General features: G+C 31.3%; 1 protein-coding gene across 1 annotated transcript; it reads left to right on the top strand.

Annotated features, from left to right (window-relative positions):
* The first annotated feature begins 11,735 nt into the window (after nt 1–11,735).
* Nucleotides 11,736–13,016, top strand: LOC126883408 (uncharacterized). Its single transcript, XM_050648954.1, has 2 exons — nt 11,736–12,936; nt 12,996–13,016. The coding sequence occupies exon 1, from the start codon at nt 12,013–12,015 to the stop codon at nt 12,649–12,651; it is 639 nt and encodes a 212-aa protein (XP_050504911.1). The 5' UTR covers nt 11,736–12,012; the 3' UTR covers nt 12,652–12,936; nt 12,996–13,016.
* The last annotated feature ends 7,464 nt before the right edge of the window (nt 13,017–20,480 follow it).

The following is a 20,480-nucleotide window of genomic DNA, read 5'->3' as shown; positions in this document are numbered from 1 at the left end:
GAGATCGAAACCGGTCGTCGAAGTATTATTAAATGATTGTGAGTAAGTCTGTGTTTCTTTACTTTTATTTTTTATTATCTTCTTCATAGACACAATTTCCTAATTTTAACTGATATACACTAATTTTAATAATTACATATATTACATACATTACATTAAAAATACATACTAATATTACTAAATACTTATACTAAACCACTAATTGATATTAAAATATTTTTTTTTCAGCGCTAAGGCCTAAACCCGATTCAACATCTCGGAGGTTTTAGGCCTTGTTTGTGATTTTTTTTTTCTTTTTTTGTGATTTTTTTTGTGTTTTTTTAATGTTGTTTTAATGTTTATTTCTTTTTTATTCTTTTTTTGTTGTTTTTTTATATTTATATTTTTTTATATATATATTTTTTTATAATTTTTTTTATATTTTTTTAATATCAACTTTCAAATTTTTTAAGTGGTTATGAACAATTTTATACAAATTTATATTAATTTCGTGTACATAAAATGGAATTTAAATTGGTGGGGAGAGTAACTCTTACCGTTTGTAGATTCTTATATAACTGTTGATTCAGCAAGTGCAGTTTTGAGAAATGGCCAACCCTAGTTTATTTTTGTGGACTGGATATAAACCATGTTTGTTCCTTGCTCTATTTAAGGTTTTAATGAAGTGCTGATTTGTAATATCGTTAAACCACGGTTTTCTATAAATTTTTGATTGGATATCATGAAATCTTATACCTTTAAGAGATGTATCATATACCTGTTGCCATTGCTCCATTTGTTTTTTCTTAAAATATTGTCGTAGATCAGTGACTGGCATTAATGGTTCTTCTGTCGTTTCCCCTGTTGTAGTAGCATCCTTGGCAAGTCTATCCACTATTTCATTTCCGTTAATTCCATAATGAGCCTTAATCCAAACCAAAGAAATTTGTTTACCTGTATTCGTAAGTAACTGGATTGTTTCTAAAATTTTTATAATTACTACTGATGAAGGGCTTAATAATTTAGTTTGTACTATTGTGTCTACCGAACTTTTGCTATCTGTTAATATAATAGACTTATTCTTGCGATGGATATTAATATACCTCAAAGCTTAAAAAATTGCGATGAGCTCAGTAGTTTAACTAGACATTTGAGTTGAAAGTTTGTATTTTTTGGATAGATTTTCATTTGAATTGTAAAAGGCGCATCCAATAAACTCGGTGAATTTGGATCCATCTGTATAAATACAATCTGACTCTGGCCATCTTTTCAGAATAGTTTGCTCAACAAACGTATTTATGTTAAATTGATTAACATGTGGTTCAGTATTAAGAAAATAATAAGGCATTTGTAGTTCTAACAGGTTATAATCACAATTATAAAAGGAAAGGAAGTCATTTCTGTAAACCTCGCTATTAAATTGGATTAGTAGCTGATAACTGCTTATTACTTTGGGATGAATTTTACGTCGTTAGAAGGGACTATCTATTTTTTAATTGAGGTTTTGTATTTTCTTAGATCTTTTCTGTGCTAGGAGTTTTGATATAAAAACATAACACAAAAATTGTCGTCTAAGATGCAAAGGAGGCTCTGCTGCTTCCATTTTTAAAATAGGTGTTGGTGTGCTTTGTATACATCTAAGACAGAGTCAAAAACACTTATTTTTTATTTTTTCCAATATAGTCCTGTCGCCAGGGGGGGTACAACGGCCTCCTTAATTCAGATGGACTTACCCAAGTGTTTTTTATATATTTTGACCCGCAGAATACGAATTTTTTGGGTAACAGTTGATCCGGATGTCGATAAGATTGTTATAGACAAAGAACTTGAGGAATTACATAACAGCGATTTCTCGCAAAACAAAACATCTTTTTGTATTTTTTGGGTCATTTTAAGTAAAAAATATTCCTACAAGTTTTTTTGTAGAATGCGTAGTTTTCGAGATAACCGCGGTTGAACTTTCAAAAAATCGAAAAATTGTAAATTTTGAACCCTAATAACTTTTGATTAAAAAATAAAGTAGCAATTCTACTTACCGGATTTGAAAGTTTAAGTCAAATTATATCGGTTTTGATTATTTGCATTGCTAAAAATTTATTATTTTATTGTTAAACAAAGCTATAAACACCTAGTATGTGAGTGATGTTTTCTATGATTTCTCATTTAAAATCGAACGAGTAGGTAGAGTAGCTACAAGTGCAAGCGAGGCAATTTCTACGTAGCATGCATGTAAACGCATGTATTAGGCACGGGAAACACTATGTGTTTATGGATTAGTTTAACAATAAAAAAATAAATTTTTAGCAATGCAAATAATCAAAACCGATATAATTTGACTTAAACTTTCAAATGCGGTAAGCAGAATTGCTACTTTATTTTTTAATCAAAAGTTATTCGGGTTCATAAATTGAAATTTTTCGATTTTTTGAAAGTTCAACCGCGGTTATCTCGAAAACTACGCATTCTACAAAAAAACTTGTAGGAATATTTTTTGCTTAAAATGACCCAAAAAATACAAAAATATGTTTTGTTTTGCGAGAAATCGCTGTTATGTAATTCCTCAAGTTATTTGTCTATAACAATCTTATCGACATCCGCATCAACTGTTACCCAAAAAATTCGTATTCTACGGGTCAAAATATATAAAAAAAACTTGGGTAAATCCATCTGAATTAAGGAGGCCGTTGTACCCCCCCTGGCGACAGGACTAATATCTCCAATTGAGTTAAATTTGAGTTTCGATGTAAAATACAACCATAGTCAATCACTGAACGTATTAGTGCTCTATAGAAGATTAGTGATATAATATTTGGATCGGCTCCCCACTTTGTGTGGCTAAAATACTTATATTCAATAATATACTGATTTTATCTGATATTTATAACTAAACCTTCATGGTTATGTTTTAATAATTATTAATATAATTAATTTGTAAAATTTAAACAATTCAAAAGATCTGTTTTTTTATATAATTAGTTCCATACAACGAGTAAAATACAATGAATTCATGCGATAATTAAAAATCCGCTTTATTGGCCTTTATTGTTAGTAGCTCTGATGTTCTCGATTCTTTAAAACAAAGCAAAACTTAATTAACTTTCTATTAGAGACAAAAGTAATTTAAAAATTGATTTGGCAGGCCAATATTAAATAAAGCAATCTAATTCCGTTTTAGAGATATCTGCAAAAGCAAAGGACACAAATAATAATTTTAGTGAAAGAATTGTTGCAAAAAAATATTACCGTAGCACATTTGTAGCTTTTTTTAAAAGGAAAATTTAATTGGATTTCTAAAAAGACAAGAAGAAAATGTGATTAACTAAAGTAATTACCAAGATTATTTCAGTCATAGAGATCTGACCAATAGAAACGTACAAAAATAATAATTTCAGTGATTATTTTTTAATGATTTTAATTTCCAATCAAGTAGTAAAATTTTTTATCACGTGTCCAATCAGATTACTGTCCAATCAGATTACTATTTTAATGGGAATAATCTACTGTAAATTATTACAAGAATAAAAAACCGATAAACGCCGTAAAAATGAGTGGCGCATAAAATATTTCAACTACAAAAGAGCTGATATGAATATTATGTGGCGCGAAAACGTATTTTTATTTTGATGTTAAATAAAATTCTAGTTTTATTTTAAAAGATGTTTCCATAATATTTACACTAAATTTGAAGTAAAACACGCCACAAAAGAGTAACTTTGATACAATTTGCATTTTGAGGCTCTTTTGTGGCGCGTTTTACTTCAAATTTAGCAAATATTATGGAAACACCTTTTAAAATTAAACTGGAATTTTATGTTCCATCAAAATGAAAATACATTTTCGCGTCACGTAATACTCATATCAGCTCTTTTGTAGCTGGAATATTGTATGCGCCACTCATTTTTACGGCGATTAGCGGTTTTTTAATTCTTGTATCAGGAGGTTTTCAAAGTTATTTATAAATTAAATAATGTATGAAGTTGAATGTAATGTTTCTCGATTCTAGTGAGTCAATCTCTCAAATTACTTAGTGTCCATCGAATGTACACTAGATTTCTTTTTATTCGAAATTGCAATATCAAATTTAGCGTCGTAACCACTACAACTACATAAACCATTTCGGCGATAATGGTCAAATGGATTGTACTTTGAAGCTTGATAATTTCGAAAGGGCTTAACCGATTTTGAACACTAAACATGAGTTCGAAACGTATTGACAAGTAGTATCTGATGGAGGTTGTTTTTTTGCTTGGTTTATTGTTTATTTTTTCGTTTTAATTTTGTTTTGGTTTATTTTTTATTTATTATGTAATTTCTTTTTACTTGTCTCAGTAAAAGAGGTAAGACAAATGTAATTACGACTAAATGTTCTTTGTATGGTTATTAGAAACAGTTAAAATAATGTTAACGTCAGTCTACCCTTAATTTATTTTTACCTTCACTAATTTGTTTAACGGATGAAGATTATTTCATATTAGACTGTACAGAGTAACAATTTACACAGCCTATATATAAAATAATACAAAAAAATACAATAAACAAAAAGACAGATATACAAAATCTTAGCATAATTTACTGTAACCTTTTTCAATTTATGTACCATTTCGGTCTAATGCTGTTAGGTCTAGTGAGGTAAAGTGCTTTTCGGTCCAATGAATTCGGTCTACTGCTTTCGGTCTAATGATTTTGGTCTAATTGTCGTGTACCGTCTACTATGTGCTTATACGTATTTCAAATTCAACTTTTACGTTAACCCACAAGCGGTCGCATTGTCGTAAATTTTACGAAAAATGCACGTGATCGTACCCGCCACTCATACCACACATATCAGTTTCGGTGGGTTTCTAAACTAATAACGTATCGGGTGTACGTACATATGTTTGATAAACTGAATTCGCTCTATCGAGATTCACTTTAACACTGACGTTAGAAATTTCTTTTTTGAAAAGTTCAGTTGTCAGAAATGACTGGAAATTACTGCACAACCAACGCACCTGCTCATAGCCAATATTATTAATAGTAAACAGACATCAAAATAACATAAACCTTACGCCCATCAATAATTATTTATTTACACTCTTACAATGTATTGATAACAAATGAGAAAATTATTTATTGTACAAAATAAAAATATTTTGTAGAAATCAACTCCAGAAAATTTTATGAGATTAGTAGACACTCCCACTATTTCTAATAATTCTTCTTTTTTTAATGAAAGATTAAATTGATTTTAGCAGTTAATAGTGTGAGGTAGGAATTTTTGTGTTGTTTGTTTCCTGTTCCGAATGTGTCAAAGTGAATCTTGGTAGAGCAAAATCAGTTTAACGACAAAATTTCAGGTTTTCGTCAAACTTACAAAAATTTAGTTGGGAATAAGCCACAATATTAGTTTGAAATTAAGGTTATTTGACACGCCAAATAAACTCAATTTCAAACTTCAATTGTGGCTTACTCCCAACTAAAATTATAAATTGCATAAATAGTAATTTAAGTGCATTTAACACTAAAAATATCGGAATAAATCGATTTTTAAATACAGCACTTGCAACTTTTTGCATTGTATTCAGGAAGACGCCAGGAAAAATAGAAAGAGAGGTTGAAATGCATAATTAAATTTTAAAGTGCGTAACATGCATCCAAAAGTACATAAACATGTCAAAATCAGTATATTAAGACCCCTGATGCACCGGGCGCCCAGGGTTATGGGATCGCTAAACATAACTACATTATTAGGACCGACGTCCAGAGTACCTGGTGCCCAGGGTCACTGCTAAAACACGTCATATTGTGGAGTTTCGAGGGTATTCGGTTTTCGGTGGTCGGTTCTGATGGCGTATTCGTGTTTATCAACTCCAAAACTCCCCCGAGTAATCTATTTGTATTCATTTAATGTCGAAAAACTTCGAAATTCCTGAATATAACGTGCATCTCAGTCAACATAGGTGCCTCGACGGTCGATTCTAATGTCATATTTCTATCGAGCCATCACAAAAATACCCCGAGTAATCTGTTTGTATTAATTTCGTGCCGAAAGTCCCCGAAACTCTAGAAGATGACGTGCCTTAGCAGTGACTCTGGGCATCAGGTGCTCCGGGGGCCGGTTTTGATGACGTACATATTCGTATTCAGCAATCTCAAAAACCTCCCAGCAATCTGAGTAAAACTGAGGAGCTTTTTTACAAAACTGCATAAATCCATTTCCTGACAAAATACATTTTTTGTTGAATTTCGGGAGTTTGGTCTGCCTTAGATCTTGTGTATAAGTCTTATGTGTTAAAAGTTAATATTTCCCATTTAAAATGAGCCTAACAATCACGTTTCTTCCACAAAACTTAATTAATCCACTCAAAATCCTTTGCCCTATGTTCACTCTTTTTTTTTTCTACAAAACCATCTCCTTCTTTAGCTAACCATTAAAATAGTTTTTGTTTTACCAAACTCCATAAATTCTCCGGCCTGCAGAACTATCCCTCTACTATTTTTGTTTGGTTTTAAAAGCATTCTCTAGAATTAGATGTTGATTCGTGAAACAAAATATAATATTCGTTAGTTCTAAAACTACTCACGGGTAGCACTGACAATGTGTAGCGTAGCCACGCCATGCCACGCTGTGCCCATCTTTTTTTACAAAACGCGATATCTCCAATAGACACATGGCTATATTTTGTTAATGCAAATCAATAAAAATAATGTTAATTAACCTTTTATTTCTCTAAATTCAACCTCAGTTGATTACGTTCTCAGAAATTTCGAAAATTTTAGTATAACAGCTGCAGCACGTTTTTACGTCTCCTGAAAATTTTTGAAAAGTGGATTTATGCAGTTTTGTAGAAAAGCTCCTCAACTGTATGTGACTGAAACAGTCAACTTTATCTTGCATGGTTTTGACATATGTATTAGATTTCAGGAGGAGACACTATGGCAACGTCAAATGAGCTTTATAAATTATTTCTTTAAAAAAAACCTGGATAATATAATTTCCAGAAAAAATTACACAAGAGTTTTAATTGGATACATAAATATTTATCATTGATTTGGTGATGGTCTAATTAATTTGCGACAGATATTATTTTTTCTATGGTCGTGCTAAAACAGCCACTTTCCCGCACGCATTTTCTTTCCGAAATTTTCACTTTCCCGCATTAATGCGGGAAAGTAAAATACCTTGTATTAAAAGGCTTTATAATATATTCTAATACATGCGGTAAAGAGAAATGTGGGACGTAGGAGGATTTCCTGGTTGCGAAATTTAAGGGAGTGGTATGAGTGCAGTTCAATACAGTTGTTCAGAGCTGCAGCCAACAAAGTTAAGATTGCTGTGATGGTAGCCAACCTCCGATAGGAGACGGTACTTCAAGAAGAAGATGCAATAAACAAATATTTACATATTAGGCTATCGATTGTGTTCAAAAAAAGAAAGCTAAAAGGAACTACAACGTTAACGGGATTTTATTGTCTTATATGGTCAGTGCACCTCTATGTTTGAAAAAACCGCGGAGTGCTACCATTTAAATGGGTGCTTTTTTGAGAAAAGGGTGAACTAGTCCCTAGGCACAGGGTGAATTAGGGTGATTTCTATGCTCTTTTGATACAAACACGTCTAGAGTAAAATGGTTCCAGGTTAAATTTTCAATAAAAAAAAAACATTTTAAAGTCAAAAATATTTTTTTTTTACAAAAATATAGTCAAAAGAAAACCAATAAAAAAACACGAATGAAAGCAATTTTGTTTTTTGGCCCATAACTTTTTTCCACAGGGATATAGGTATAGGCATTGCTTTAGTGAAAAATAACTTCCACCCTTCTTCTTTAAAATAAAGTTCGGTAAAAGTCTCTAGGATTTACAGTTTCCAAAAGAGGATTTTTCAAATTTCGCCGCTCACAGCATTTTTGGGCTATTTTTCCCCTTATTTCGCAAACATTATTCTGTAACTTTTTTCTACGCATTTCTAGGTATATTCAATGGTACATTTAGTAGAAATAGAAGTCAATGACTTTTAAAATGATCTATTGTATAAGGTTGTACGATTATTTTTAAGCAAGTTATGCTTTTTCGAGGTTTTATACTTTTAATGTTTTTTGATATTTTTAATGAATATTTTTTTAATTTCTCATTATGACTTTTTTCTTGAACATTTAGGTATAAACACTGTGGAATAAAAAAGCTTATTTTCTTTATTTAAAAATGGTGTATTGCAAAAAAGTCTAGGACTATTTTTAAACAAGATATCTGTAGGATATCGAAAGGTATCCGTAATTTAAGAAAAATTTATTTTTTTTTTATTTTTTTTAATTAGAAGAATATAATTGCATACAATAACATAATTTTTGATTCCAAATAACTTTTCTTAATAACACTTTTCGATATTGTGAAATATAAAGGTACTTTACTCTTGAACGAAATTCATATTTTTTAATATAACTTGTACACTAATAATAAAATTTTATATCTGATGACTGGAACTTAGGTTTTAGATTATGCAGAGCATTTTATGAAGAATAATTTTTTTTCATAAAGTTAATACTAAAAAAATTTTTTTCCACATGGTTCCAACTTAGTGGGATCTATTGCATGTGTATATGTCACATTTTGAAAAAGCATATTTTGTTTAAAAATATTCCTGGAGTTTTTTACAATACACCATTTTAAGGTAAAAAAATAAGCTTTCTTTTTTATTGTACAATATATATACTTAAATATACAATAAAAAAGTTATAGTGAGAAATTTAAAAATAATCCTAAAATATAATCAAAAATCATTAAAAGTATAAAGATTCGAACAATCATATCTTGCTCAATTATACAGCCAATTATACATGCTCAGTTATACAGCCTTTTACAATAGACCATTTTAAAGATAACTGATTTTTATTTTTATCAAATGTAACATTGCATTCACCTAAACCTACGTAAAAAAAAGTTACAGAACAATGTTTGAGAAGTAACAAGGAAAATGGACCAAAATCGCTGTGAGTGGAGAATTTTGAAAAATCATATTTTGGAAACTATAAATCACAGAGACTTTTCCCAAACGTCATCTTAAAGAGCAAGGATGCAAGTTTTTTTTTCTGTGAAACAATACCTATACCTATATCCCCGTGGAAAAAAGTAATGGGACAAAAAACAAAATTGCTATCTTTCGTGTTCTTTTCTTGCTTTTCTTTTGAATATATTTTTGTAAAAATAACATTTTTGACTCTAAAATGTGATGTTTGAATAGCAATTAATCTAGAACAATTTTCCTGTAGACGTGTTTGTACCAAAAGTGCATAGAATTCACCCTAATTCGCCCTGTGTCTAGGGACTAATTCACCCCTTTCTCAAAAACGCACCCCTTTAAATGGTAGCACTCCGCGGTTTTTTCATATTTAGAGGTCCATTGACAATATAAAACAATAAAACCCCGTTAACGTTGTAGTTCCTTTCTAAAATACATAATCAATAGCCTGTATTATTTACTAATATATTAGAAATTTATTGTATTGTGTTCATGTTTTAATGAAATTAACGCGATAATCGGTTGAAATAGATCTATTTTGACATTATATTCAACAGTCAAATCAGTAGACAGTATCTACCAATAGTCTGAGCAGATTATCGGAGAATAGGCCATTTTTGGGAAAAGTTATTTACCAGCAATTTTATTGCTGAAATCGAATCTTATGATTGTAGATAGTGATGTGAGTTGTAAAATTACATAACTTACGTTACATAAATTACACGTAACTTACGGTAATATTACATGATACCCGTAACTTAATGTAATTTATGTAATTTTTGGAATTTACGTAATTTATGAAATTTAACGTAACTTATGATAAATTTACATAAATTACCGTAATTTATGTAATTACTGGTAAAATTACATATATTATGGCAACTTATGCGCGCGCAATTGTCGTAAGTGCGGTGCGCCGGTGCCGGCGCGCGCGAACCAGTGGGTGCTATTACGCTCGTCGCTCGTTAGTCGTTCCTTAGTCTGAGTCAGGCAGGTTATGTTTACATTTCTGTTATTGTATGTGTAATGTGTATGTATAAGTTAGTTTTCGACTGTTCTTTCTCTATTCATTCACGCAGCGTTGGTTACTTTACATTTATTTATAAGGAAGCACAGAAACTATAAGGTAAGAAATATATTATTTCTACAAACAGCAAAACACGTGCCGGTGATGTCCATAGCAACCTTAGATTGGGAAACACAGGGGCGGGCCTATCGCATATCGACTGTACGTTAAATCTAACGCGCGTCATTTTATATGTGGCTACAGTACTTAATTCTGAATTCGGTTTACCAAGTTTTATTCGATTTTTTAGATTAGTTTACTGTACAATAACTATAAGAATGATAGGAGCAACGGGGTACTTGTGCATGTAGCATGTGTAATTGAATTACACTGACATAACTTACTAAATAAAAAATTTTGATAACGTTGAGGGCAAAATAATGTAGTTGTCCGATCCAGTATTCTGCTTATTCGAATTTCATTAAATTGTTACACAGATTCAATTTTAATCTTTCTTCTATTTAAGGATGCCTAACAATTTTTTATGCCCTCGTGCCCATCAAATACTTTGAAAAATAATGTTTTTTCCCTTCTTAATGTTTAAGTCTACCTGAATATTTTTTTTAGGTCATAAAACATGGTGAAACGTAAGACAGATATCTGGCTTTATTTTGAAGTGTTACCTGCGGGTTCTTCTAATCAAAAGACCATAAATGTGAGGTGTAAATTTTGCAAGAGTGTACATGCAAAAAATGCTACAAGAATGAAATCTCATCTTCAACAATGCACTTATGTGCCGCATATGATAAAACTTAAATTCAATATTTTAACTCCAAAGTCAAAGGGGAATCACTCTAAATTTCCATTTGAAACATCCATGAAAAAGATCACATCGGCAAAATTGGATAACGATAACACTGATGCTGCTTGTACATCATCAACGGTTTCCACAGCATCAACATCTGCTTCTGATAACATTCATGTGGAAACACCTGTTTGCACAAAAATCAACAGAATACAATCATTTTGTGATCGAATGACACACGAACAAAATAACGAATTGAATATTTTGCTTGCTAGAGCTATTTACACCAGTTCAGCACCACATTCAATTACCGAGAATGAAGATTGGAAATTGTTTTTTAAAAAAATTAGACCTTCATACACCTTACCATCGAGATATATGTTATCAAATCGTCTCCTGACCGAAGAGTACGAGCGAGTTGAAGTTCAAGTTAATGATAAAATTAAGCAAGCTGACAATTTATCATTGCAATGCGATGGTTGGTCCAACTTGCGAAATGAAAGTGTAATTAATTTCATTGTTACAACACCCGAACCGTTATTTGTCAAATCAGTACTAACAAAAGCAGAGAAGCATACCGCAGAATATATAACAAAATTAATGGTTGAAGTTCTGGAGGAGTATGGACCTAAAAAATTTTTCGCTATTGTGACTGATAACGCAAAGAATATGAGGAAGGCTGTGAGACAATGTGAAGAGATGTATCCCCATCTTGTATCATACGGCTGTTTAGCGCACACATTACATTTATTGTGCAGCGATATTTTGAAATTATCTTCAATAGAGACACATTTGTCACATATTATACATATCGTTAAAACTATTAACCAGTGTCAAGTACTGAGAGCTCAATTCACAGAAATAAGAAATGAGATGAAGTGTGGAGTGTCTCTTAGCCTACCTGTAAAAACAAGATGGGGTTCACATGTAAAATGTCTTCAAGATCTGACTAAATGCAAGTCCGTCCTACAACGTCTAGCAATATCTCCAGATAAAACAATTCAAGATAGAATACGCAGCGCAAAAGCAAATTTACTTGATGAAGGATTCTGGATAAATTCTAGCGCTCTTGTTGAATTGCTTAAGCCAATTACTGAAGCAATAACACGTCTTGAAGGAGATTCTTCGTCAATTCATTTGGTTTGTGAAACTTTCGCGAAAATCGGTAGTAACATATCTACTCATTTAGAATGCGTGAAACTAACGGATTGCGAAAAAACAGAAGCGATGGATAAATTTATATCAAGGAAGGAATACGCCCTTCAACCGATCCATTTTGCCGCAGACTTACTAAACCCTCGGTCTGTTGGTGCAAATTTATCATCAGCCGAAAGGATTGAAGCGATGAAATACATTACTACTATGTCAACCACGACCACGATAGAGATTGGTGATGAAGGAGTGTCAAAGATTACTGAGGATTTAGGAAACTATTTAGCTAAAACAGACTTTTTTGGCGAAACATTTTTATGGAACATACTCGATAATGTCTCTTTGGTTACATGGTGGAAAGGATTTTGTGGACATTCATGCCTCTCCAAAGTTGCAGTCAGGATATTGACAATGCCGTGCACTTCTGCGGCAACAGAGAGAAGCTTTAGCTCCCAGAGCAGCATTCATACGAAGAGAAGAAATCGCCTAACAACTCAAAGGGCAGCAAATTTAAATTATATACAATATAATTCAAAATTGCTGAAACGTTCACGACAACATCACATACAAAGTCAATATCCTATAGAAGAGACTGTACAGAACAACGTTTCGATAGAAGGTAGAAACTTACAGAAGGAGATAGAAGTAATTGAAAACCATATTTCCGAAGAGGAAGAATTAGACGAGGTAATTTTAAATTTAGGCATTTTTTAGATATGTGATATGTGCATGTGATATATGCAGTTTGCTTCTTTTCCGATTTTCCAATGCATTCCACCGTTTTCGAATAAAAAATTATAAATCTTATGTTTTCAGACAATATCATCATGGCATTCAAATACAACAGGAAATGGAAATTCCGACGATGATTTTAATTTTGCTGACTTTGCAATGACCGATGATGAAATTGATCAAAGAATGGAAACTAGGGAACAGAGACCAGCACGCATTTTGAGACAAAGCAAAGTGAACATTTTAGAAAACGTCTTAATGAAATCGGTAAATTAGTGTAAACACATACATATTTATTGTTTATATTCCAAAATTATCAATTTCAGGGTAAAGGCACAGAACAACCCCAAAAAAAAACGGAAGTCGAGAAGGATACTTCAGATGCCGAAAACAAGGTAGTTAGATCTGTATATATTATATTATAAACCCATTATTTTTACTCTCTATGTTTACACTTTCCTATTTAATTTCAGGATGCAGTTCTGGATTTGCCGGAGATAAAAAAAATTACACAAGGCTCATTGGAAGAGCAAACAATTGAAACTTCGACGTTTTATAACAAGAAGGTCTCCAGTTGTCTGCGAAAAAGGAAGTTGTGATTTATAAAAGCCGCTTAAAACAAAACTAAAGAACCTATGTTTTCATTTCTTTATTATTTGTATGTATTTCTTATCCACTTTTCTTTATTTCATAAGTATGTAGTTACTTTGTGTTTATTATATTCAATATGAATGCAAACAATTGATTTTTTAATACAATGAACATAAATTACATAAGTTACATAAATTACATCTGGTTTGTAATTTTTGGGTAATTTTACACGTGTAACTTACAATTTCTGAAATTACACGTAATTTCACATCGCTAATTGTAGATATTAATAATATATGTATGCAAAGTCCGCAGATAGTGTGCTACTTTTTTTGTAAACAAAATGGCGCCCGAATATCGTGTTTTTTCAATTTTTGCTCTATAACTCCAAAGATTTTAACTTTACACCAAAAACACTCAAATAAAAATTCACCGTAATTAAATTCTGCATAGAGACGTGTTTTTCCCGATTTACTTCGACGAAAATTTTCCCCGGAAAATGCGGGTTTTTCGAACAAAATCTTTAATTTTCAACTTAAATTTTAGATAAGTAATTGTTTACCAATAATTAAATAACTTGGTAACATAAAGCTCTTTTTGCATGTATATTATATAATAATTCCAGAAGCTGATGGATATTGAATGAACAGTTTAGCAACAATTTAATTTTTAATTAAAAATTTACGGTCGTTATAATAACCACAATAATTATGATACATAAGACTAACCATGATTTTTGTATAAAAAGACACTGTATCTATCCAATGTACTTTACAGAATTAAAATTGGACTATTTAAGCGGCCTCAGGAATATTTTAAAATTATAAACAATTTTTTGACTTATAAATAAATAAAATATCTCGGGAAATTGGAAAAGGTATTGGAAAAACAGCGGCAGGGCGCTTCTTTTAAAATAAAAAACGTTTAATTGTGATGAGTGGTTCCTGAGAAACAACCGGTCAAAGTTGACCGGCAGTTCAGGCAAAGATAAATATAAACAATAGGATCGTAATTTTCGAACCATCACCTTTTTATTTTTGACCCTTTCTGCAAACCAATTTTCGTATCTTTAAAATACTCATAACATATATTATTATAATAAAAACTATCGATATTACGAGTGAAAATTGCCAAAAATAGCAAAATTCCAATCAAAAATTAGGTTGGAGAAAATGTAATCTAAAAGTTCAAAATCGGTATACGTTAAAAAAATGCATTTTCTCGGCTTCCCATAGAGCAATTTTCTTCATTCTTTTTTTGCTCCCAAGTAACTCGAGTAGAGCCATCTAACTACCGCATTATTAAATGTTAAAGTTGCTTTTGTTTTGTTATAATAAATTAAATTATTTATTAAAACAAAATCTTATACAATTTGTTTAAAAAAATATTGTTTAAATAATTATACAGCTTTCAAATGAGAATATTTGTGTTTTCAAGGTTAAAAGGTACACTTGTAGTAAGTTTATCTAAAAAATCTTTTATTTTCAACTTAAATTTTAGATAAGTAATTGTTTACCAATAATTAAATAACTTGGTAACATAAAGCTCTTTTTGCATATATATTATATAATAATTCCAGAAGCTGATGGATATTGAATGAACAGTTTAGCAACAATTTAATTTTTAATTAAAAATTTACGGTCGTTATAATAACCACAATAATTATGATACATAAGACTAACCATGATTTTTGTATAAAAAGACACTGTATCTATCCAATGTACTTTACAGAATTAAAATTGGACTATGTAAGCGGCCTCAGGAATATTTTAAAATTATAAACAATTTTTTGACTTATAAACAAATAGAATATCTCGGAAAATTGGAAAAGGTATTGGAAAAACAGCGGCAGGGCGCTTCTTTTAAAATAAAAAACGTTTAATTGTGATGAGTGGTTCCTGAGAAACAACCGGTCAAAGTTGACCGGCAGTTCAGGCAAAGATAAATATAAACAATAGGATCGTAATTTTCGAACCATCACCTTTTTATTTTTGACCCTTTCTGCAAACCAATTTTCGTATCTTTAAAATACTCATAACATATATTATTATAATAAAAACTATCGATATTACGAGTGAAAATTGCCAAAAATAGCAAAATTCCAATCAAAAATTAGGTTGGAGAAAATGTAATCTAAAAGTTCAAAATCGGTATACGTTAAAAAAATGCATTTTCTCGGCTTCCCATAGAGCAATTTTCTTCATTCTTTTTTTGCTCCCAAGTAACTCGAGTAGAGCCATCTAACTACCGCATTATTAAATGTTAAAGTTGCTTTTGTTTTGTTATAATAAATTAAATTATTTATTAAAACAAAATCTTATACAATTTGTTTAAAAAAATATTGTTTAAATAATTATACAGCTTTCAAATGAGAATATTTGTGTTTTCAAGGTTAAAAGGTACACTTGTAGTAAGTTTATCTAAAAAAAGTCTACAACTGGAAAAAAATATGTAGTTTTCTTTTCTTATAAATAAATTAATTTATTATAACAAAACAAAAGCATGTTTGGCATTTAATAATTCATTAGTTAGATGGCTCTATTCGAGTTACTTGGGAGCAAAAAAAGAATGATGAAAATTGCTCCATGGGAAGACGAGAAAATGCGTTTTTTTAACGTATACCGATTTTGAACTTTGAGATTACATTTTCTCCAACCTAATTTTTGATTGGAATTTTGATATTTTTGGCAATTTTCACTCGTAATATCGATAGTTTTTATTATAATAATATATGTTATGAGTATTTTAAAGATATGAAAATTGGTGTGGAGAAAGAGGATAAAAATAAAAAGGCGATGGTTCGAAAATTACGATCCTATTGTTTATATCTGTGCCATAAATGCCGGTCTACTTTGACCGGTTGTATCTCACGAACCACTCATTACAATTAAACGTTTTTTCTTTTGAAATAAGAGTCCTGTCTCTTTTTTCCAATACCGTGTTCATAATTTAAGTTAACTTAATATTTCCCGAGATATTTTATGTGTTTTTAAGCCAAAAAATTGTTTATAATTTTAAAATATTCCCGAGGCCGCTTAAATATTAAAGTACATTAAATAGGTACAGTGTCTTTTTATACAAAAATCATAGTTATTCTTATGTATCATAATTATTGCGGTTATTATAGCGACCGTCAATTTCTAATTTACAATTCAATTATTGCTAAACTGTTTATTCAATTTTCGTCGGCTTCTGGAGTTATAACCTATACGGAAAGATCTTTTATATTACCAAGTTATTTAATTATTAATAAACAATTACTTATCTAAAATTTTAGTTGAAAATTAAAGATTTTGTTGGAAAAACCCGCATTTTCCGGGGAAAATTGTCATTAAAGTAAATCGGAAAAAAAACTTCTCCCAGCAGAATTTAATTTCGGTGAATTTTTATTTGGGTGTTTTTGATGTAAAATTAAACTCTTTGGAGTTATAGAGCAAAAATTGAAAAAGCACGTTTTTGGGCACCATTTTGTTTATAAAAAAGTAGCACACTATCTGCGGACTTTGCGTACCTATATTATTAATATATATGTTACAGTTTAAGTTGATTATCCAGTTGGAGTTGACTCCAACCAGTTGGAGTCGACTCTAACGGCTGGTTTCAGTAAAATTTGATTATAAATATAAAATGAAGATTTATATTCAACATTTACTAGTAAAAGTAGACTCCAACTAGGAAAAGTATACTCTTCCCAATGCCATTTAGTAAAAGTTGATTCTCATTCACACAAACAGCCGATTCTAGAAATTAAATGTTACTGAATATGTTCAAATTAGTCTAGGCTGTATCGTCGCCCCGTTAGGTAAATTACTCCGATTCGAATTTTTTGCACAAACTTACTCAAAAAGAGGTCCTTATAACAAATCTACTGGGTGCCAGGCAGTATTACCTTGATCGGTAAATTGTTTAAAAACAATTTTTTTAGACAAATTCACAAAAATAATTTTTTCACTTCGAACAATTTTTTTTAGATCATTTGGGTTATTCTGAGCAAAAATAGTTATTTTCCTAACAAGTGCAGAAAGTCATACTTTTCCGCACGCGACTGAAGTTTGCCGAACGACGCGAAGCGGGAGTTCGGCAAGCAGTCGAGTGCGGAAAAGAGACTTTCTGCAAGCGTTAGGAACAATATTTTTTCTACGAGTCTTTAAAAAATGACCAAATCTAAGGGCCGGTTGTTCGAACGCTAATCAACAATGATCATTATCAAATAATTAATTACTGTCAATGTCAATTGTTAAAACATAATTAATTACAATTCTGAGACTATAATCAATTAATATAACAATAATTATTAACATAATTAATAATAAATCTCATAATTGTAATTAATTATGTTTTCAGCGACCCAAACAAAGTTGACATTGACAGTTTTGGTGACAGTAATTAAATATTTAATAATGATCATTGTTGATTAGCGTTCGAACAACCGGCCCTTAATCAATTAATTTAATTAATATGAAAATACATACACAAATGAATTATTTGACAAGGTTGTCAAAACCAAACTTTCAGCATAATTGGTTAGCATGACGACGATCTTGGTTTCCATGACGACGATTCAAAACCACTGTTATTGTCTACTGATTTGACTTTGAATATTATGTCAAAATTATTTTATTTCATCGAATTCTCGCATTAATTTCATTAAAACATGAACACAATAAGATATATTTGAAATAAATTAGTAAATAATATCTAAAGATTTGTTTATTGTATGTATTATAATTACTTTAAGGCCATATTAACATATCTAAATTAACAAGCGTGCGGAAAAGTAAAACGCGTGCGGAAAAGTAAAACTTTCTAACGCGTTCGCGAAAGTAGACATTTTTGCACGCTCGTAAAAAAAAGGTATTTTGTGATTTTTCTCTAAAATTGATTGTTGTCGAGTTATACGCGATTTAAAATTTGAAAAATGCGAAAATAGCCATTTTCAAGGCTTAATAACTCGGTTAAAACCCATTATTATGAAAGTCAGAAAGTGACCAAATCAAAGTTTATAGCTATATATAGTATATATTTAATTATTAACAATGAGCGCTAAGTGCGTATTAGGCGGCCGTCAATGGTGACTGCTGAAGAGATGCACCATTCCAGCCGTCCAATGGTGAATCTCACTCGCACTCACATTGACGGCCACCTCAATACACGGTTAGCGCTCATTGTTGATAATTAAAAATAATATCTTATTAATGAAATAATGACAAAAATTTCTTCAGGATCTTATAGAGGTAGCTTTAATCTTTGATTTTGTTTTAGTTTCTGACTTTCATAATATATAATATCGTATGGCATTTTTGCCTTTCGGACAGTTCCGGCGCCAATTACATATTTAACCCTGTTTCAAGTAACTAGTGTCGATGTACACTAGCCCAGGGGGACCGACGGCTTAACGTGCTCTCCGAGGCACGGTGAGACGGCTCGTGTCATTATTGGAAATGAAAATGGTTTGTCTTTAGCAGGGCTCGAACCCACGTGCACTGGCGTATGAGGCCAGCGATTATGCCGTTACTCCACGGCCGCTCGCTCGACTTTCACAATAATCATCTTTAACCGAGTTATTAAACCTTGAAAATGGTTATTTTGGCGTTTTTCAAATTTTAAGTCGCTAATAACTCGACAACAGTCAATTTTAGAGAAAAAAAAGCCCAAAGGATCTAAAAAAAAATTTGTATGAAGTGAAAAACTTTATTTTTGTGAATTTGTTTAAAATCATTGTTTATCGCCAAACGTCACTAAAATCATTCATTATTGTACTCATTTGCCCTCATTTTCTGCAGTAAAGTAACACTTTGTTGTATTGAAAGAAGAATGTTACTTTACCTGCCGCGATAATTAATCAAATTAACCGAGATTGAATGTAAGTGGTCAATGGCAGCAATCGATTATTTATTTGAGGGAAATTAAAATTTATTTACTTTAATTATTAAAAATATTGTACAAAATTTATCTTATTATTAATCAAATTTATGTCAAAAAGTAAAATTCTGTCGTGTTTCGCAATTATATTCATACAAAATAAATCAAAACTTTACAGATTTAGTAATTAGGTAGCGTTTCCCAACCGGTGGGTCGCGACCCACTAGTGGGTCGCGGGCAGATTTCAGGTGGGTCGCGGCGTGGCTCACAGTAGCCGAGTGACGTACAGAGTACAGAATAGCGTATCATCATGGGTGAGAGATGGGTCGAGAATATGAAAAAACATCAGAAGGTGGGTCGCCAGACATAAAAGGTTGGGAACCACTGGGTAGGTATACAATATTGATAACTATCGATTAAACATCAAAACCGGCCATCATGCAAAAGTCATCTGTCATTACTGTCATTCGAATTTTTTATTTCGTCTAAAATTAAAAAAAAATCCTCAAAGTTGTAAGTAAGTGTTCATGTTTTTTATGATTGACGATACAATTTTGCACGCACCACCTCAATACTCTATCGAACGCGTCTGTTCCTCTGCTCGTAATATCAGACTCGTTCGATAAAGAGTCACTTTACTGACTGACTTTACTGAAATTGGTTAAACAATTTTTCGACCGCGGTACCGCGTGACACCCTGTGTATTTGTTATAAGGATTGTTATACGGATGTATTTTTTTGAGTAAGTTTGTGTAAAAAATCGAATCAGAATAATTTACCTAACGGGGGCGACGTTACAGACTATACTAATAAGTAGTTGAAACGGTCAAAACAAAGAAACGCACCCTCATCAAAAATGCACTTGAGATTCTCATTCTCGTATAATCAACATTTACTGAATCGATCCAGGAAGAGTCAACTCCAACTAGTAAACGTTGATTTAAATTTTTAAAATCAACTTTTACTGCTCGTTTCAGTTGGAGTTGACTCCAACTAGTTGGAGTCAACTCTAACTGAGAATCAACTTGGACTGTAACATATACAATCATAAGATTCGATTCCAGCAATAAAATTGCTGGTAAATAACTTTTCCTTGTATGTATTTTGCTAATTAGCCCAGAGTAAAATGGTTTTGAATCGTGGTCATAAAAACCAATTTTATTTAATTCAAAAATTTGGTTTTGACAACCTTGTCAGAGAACGTATTGAACAATAATTCAAGGATCAGCTTGCATCAGTGATACATTTGCAAAATGCCACGAATTGCTCGTTTACAATTAACAATACCAAGCAATGAGTAAAGACATACAGTTTTGTATTATATATGGTTGTATGTTGTATTTACTCGTAAATAAAAA

This window comes from Diabrotica virgifera, chromosome 4 (assembly GCF_917563875.1).
Source record: "Diabrotica virgifera virgifera chromosome 4, PGI_DIABVI_V3a".
Lineage (NCBI taxonomy): Eukaryota > Metazoa > Arthropoda > Insecta > Coleoptera > Chrysomelidae > Diabrotica > Diabrotica virgifera.
The sequence above is the reverse complement of the archived record's forward strand: the minus strand, read 5'-3'. Positions and strand labels throughout refer to the sequence as shown.

Coding starts and splice junctions, on each gene's coding strand:
- LOC126883408 (XM_050648954.1), top strand. CDS start 12,013: ATGGATAAATTTATATCAAGGAAGGAATACGCCCTTCAACCGATCCAT.